Raw genomic sequence first — 3,125 nt, 5'->3', positions numbered from 1 at the left:
CCCAGCCCAGCCTCTGGCTTCTTTACTTTTCGTCCCATCCAGGAAGAGCCACACCGACTGCTGAAACTTCCTTAGCCTGACAAAGGGTTTTTGAACCCAAAAGCTTGCTTAATAATTGTTTTCCGACTATTTAAGTTGGTCTAATAAAAGATATCAGATTCATGCAAAGAACCTTGTCTGCCTTAATACTTTAGCTTACTCTTCTACATCTGACAGCCAGGTTTCTTCCCAGCAACGTCAGGGGAAGGATCCCACCAGGATTTCAGTTACCTACATGAGTCACTAAAGGATAGGGACACATGAAGGAGTCACTGGGAGTTAAAAGGGGGCACTTCTTCACAGCATGGCAGCTGCTCTGCAGTAACTGCCCATATGCACGTTCTTACCCCATGGTAAGAGGATGCTAACCCTTAGCAGCTTACTTCTCCTTCAGCAAACAACTGGGCTAATTTTCATTACAGGGGGTAAATGCATGCATATGGGCAGTTAGTGTGGGGAAGCTGAAGAAGAGTAAAACTTGCCCTCCTCTACCTTGTGCTAATTTACTTGTGTGCCTGTGCCCTGAAACAACTCCACCTCATTTGGAGTCATTAGGCCATACAGCCTAGTGGAAAGGGCAATGGGGCCAGTCATGAGCCCTGGGATCTGGCCCCACCCCTCCTACAATCCAGCTGCATGACCTTGGGCAAGCCACTTTGCACATTTGTATCTGCATCTGCTCCTGGTCTCTCCCTATTTGGCTGTTTTGTTTGTAAATCCTCCAGGCCAGGGACGGTCTCATCTGGAGAACCGTGCATGTTTATGCTGTTCCTCCAGACAGCGGGGTCTCTGGGTGCTACCTTGGCATGCACAATAACAGTGCAGTGCCTGACTCTTGCCTCCCTGGACTCTGCCCTCAGTGGGACATTTCTGTAGGTGCTATTTTGCAAGGTTTGGAGTTGGCCTGTCACAACCATATTTTTCTGCCTTTCTTCTTCTTTCAATGGTTTTGAAATACTGAATTCTGCAAATACAACCTGAGGGTTGGGGGGCATGGACTGCTGAGCTCTCATCTAGAAGAGACTCACAGCATCATAACAAGTTAGGGTTGGAAGGGACCTCAGGAGATCACATCTAGTCCAACCCCCTCCTCAAAGTAAGACCATCCCCAACTATTTCATCCCAGCCAAGGCTTTGCCTAGCCTGGTCTTAAAAACCTTCAAGGATGGAGATTGCACCACCTCTCTGGGTAACCTGTTCCAGTGTTTTACTACCCTCCTAGTGAGAAAGTTTTTCTTAATATCCGACTTCAATTTCCCTTGCTGCAACTTGAGCCCATTGCTCCTTGCTCTGTCATCTGCCACCACTGAGATCAGTCCAGCTCCATCCTCTTTTGAACCCCGCTTTAGGGAGTTGAAGGCTGCTATTAAATCCTCTTTCAGTCTTCTCTTGTCTAGACTAAATAAGCCCAGTTCCTTCAGCCTCTCCTCAGAAGTCATGTGCCCAAGCCCCCTATTTTTGTTGCCCTCCCATTTGGGAAAATGGGAATGAGGGTAGAAAGATCAAAATGTGCTTGTAGACCTTTCCAAACACACGTTCAGAGGTAATGACAGACAGGAAGGAATAACCCACGTTACCCACAGAATCCCAACTCAACAGCCTAGTCCATGCACGGGCGAAAAAGTGAGGCATTACCTCCCTGAGGCAGGTATAAATGGGACAGACGAGGACCCGGAAGGGCTCCCCAGTGCTGCTTCTCATGGTGCCGAAGACTTCACAGAGAAAGGTGATGAACCCCAGCCAGCGCTCCACGTCCCGTTGCTGCAGCTCCTCCCGCATTGTGAAATCCTTCTGAAAGAGGGACAGACAACAGACGGCATCAGCAAAACCACACCGTCATGGAAGAGGGAACAGCTGTCTGGGGAGAGAATTAAGAAAAGAGGAAATGGAAACTATAGGCGGAGGAGACAGACTGTCTCTTTAGTAATGAACAAGGAGATTACCCAATGCAAGGGCAGAGGCTGAAATTTCAACACAAAAAGGCATCGCAAAACAGGTACTGTGGAAATAGTGTCGGCGACCGCAATGTTTGCCACAATGTAATAGAAACTGCTTCCCCTTTGGCCTTTATTCCTTCTGTGATGTATGGGAGCAGTCATTTCAGCTTGTACAACAAAGCCCTGGCAAATGCAAAGGGCATGCGAGCCGCACCAAGAGCGCTTGCTACGTGGGGCTCTCCAGCTTAATAGAGCTCAAGTCACATGCGCAGTCTGCCCAGGCCTCTCTCAAGGTTACTGCCTTGTGAACAGGACAGTCCATGTAGTCCTTCTGCAGTGCCTCTACATGGCTGCTGCAAGTGCCCCCTGGGGGCCCTCTAAATTACAGAGGGGCTGGCGGGGTGCCCAATGGGACAAGGACCAAGGGAGTGCAATGCTGGTACTAAAACAGTGCCCTAGGATGGCATCCAGGAGCTATGACAGGGCCAAAGGCACAACAAGTTATCTGTGTCCCCACAGGCCCAGAGAAGACAAAACTAGTGGATGCTAAAAAGTGAGGACTCTAAGAAAATAAAAGCATGAGAGGCAAGAGCAAAAAGAAAAGCAGAAATCCAGTAAAAACATCATTCATTTTTAAGCAGGGAGGTTGGTGTTTGAGAGGGACAATATACAGTAATAAACTATGATGGTACAGCAAGTGTATACAGCGCTTAGAGTTATGGGTGTTTCCCTCTATGATGGCACACAGCTCATTTCAAGAAGTACCACTTCGGTTTGCTTATCTCTCTTCTTAAGTCCCCTTTCTTGTGGTTGTGAGTCATAAATGGAGGGGGAAATTGCAGAACCAGTTCAAAACCCTATGGAGGAGTACAGTAATTGAATTTATTATCTTTACCCAGCTTATTCCTATGGGTGGAGACAAAGGAGGGATACACTGTTGCATCTAATGTCTTAAGCCTGGAGATAGATGGCTGTGCAGGGCTAGGCAAAGAAATTACACAGAACCTGGTATAAGTGGTTGGAAACCGGTTCAAATCTGTAACACAACAGAAGTTCACTGCACATAAACCACTTTCAAAATGGGCAAAATCAATTTAAGATAAACCTGGATGGATGTCGTATCAGACCTAGCTGGTTTAGATCAAATAG

At 47.4% G+C, this 3,125-nt stretch overlaps 1 protein-coding gene across 6 annotated transcripts in view; it reads right to left on the bottom strand.

Annotated features, from left to right (window-relative positions):
- Positions 1–3,125, bottom strand: part of CTIF (cap binding complex dependent translation initiation factor) — a 378,020-nt gene that overhangs the window by 47,018 nt on the left and 327,877 nt on the right. For all 6 annotated transcript variants that reach the window (XR_002097493.1, XR_002097494.1, XM_019518141.1 and 3 more), the window contains one exon: positions 1,675–1,830. Coding sequence is in view for 4 of the 6 variants with exons in the window: in XM_019518141.1 (XP_019373686.1) it covers positions 1,675–1,830 (156 nt within the window). In the remaining 2 variants the exon portion in view is untranslated. The remainder of the gene's footprint in view (positions 1–1,674; positions 1,831–3,125) is intronic.

The sequence above is a fragment of the Gavialis gangeticus genome, unplaced genomic scaffold (assembly GCF_001723915.1).
Source record: "Gavialis gangeticus isolate Ggan-Ray unplaced genomic scaffold, GavGan_comp1, whole genome shotgun sequence".
Taxonomy (NCBI): Eukaryota; Metazoa; Chordata; order Crocodylia; family Gavialidae; genus Gavialis; species Gavialis gangeticus.
This window is presented reverse-complemented; position numbering and strand designations above follow the sequence as displayed.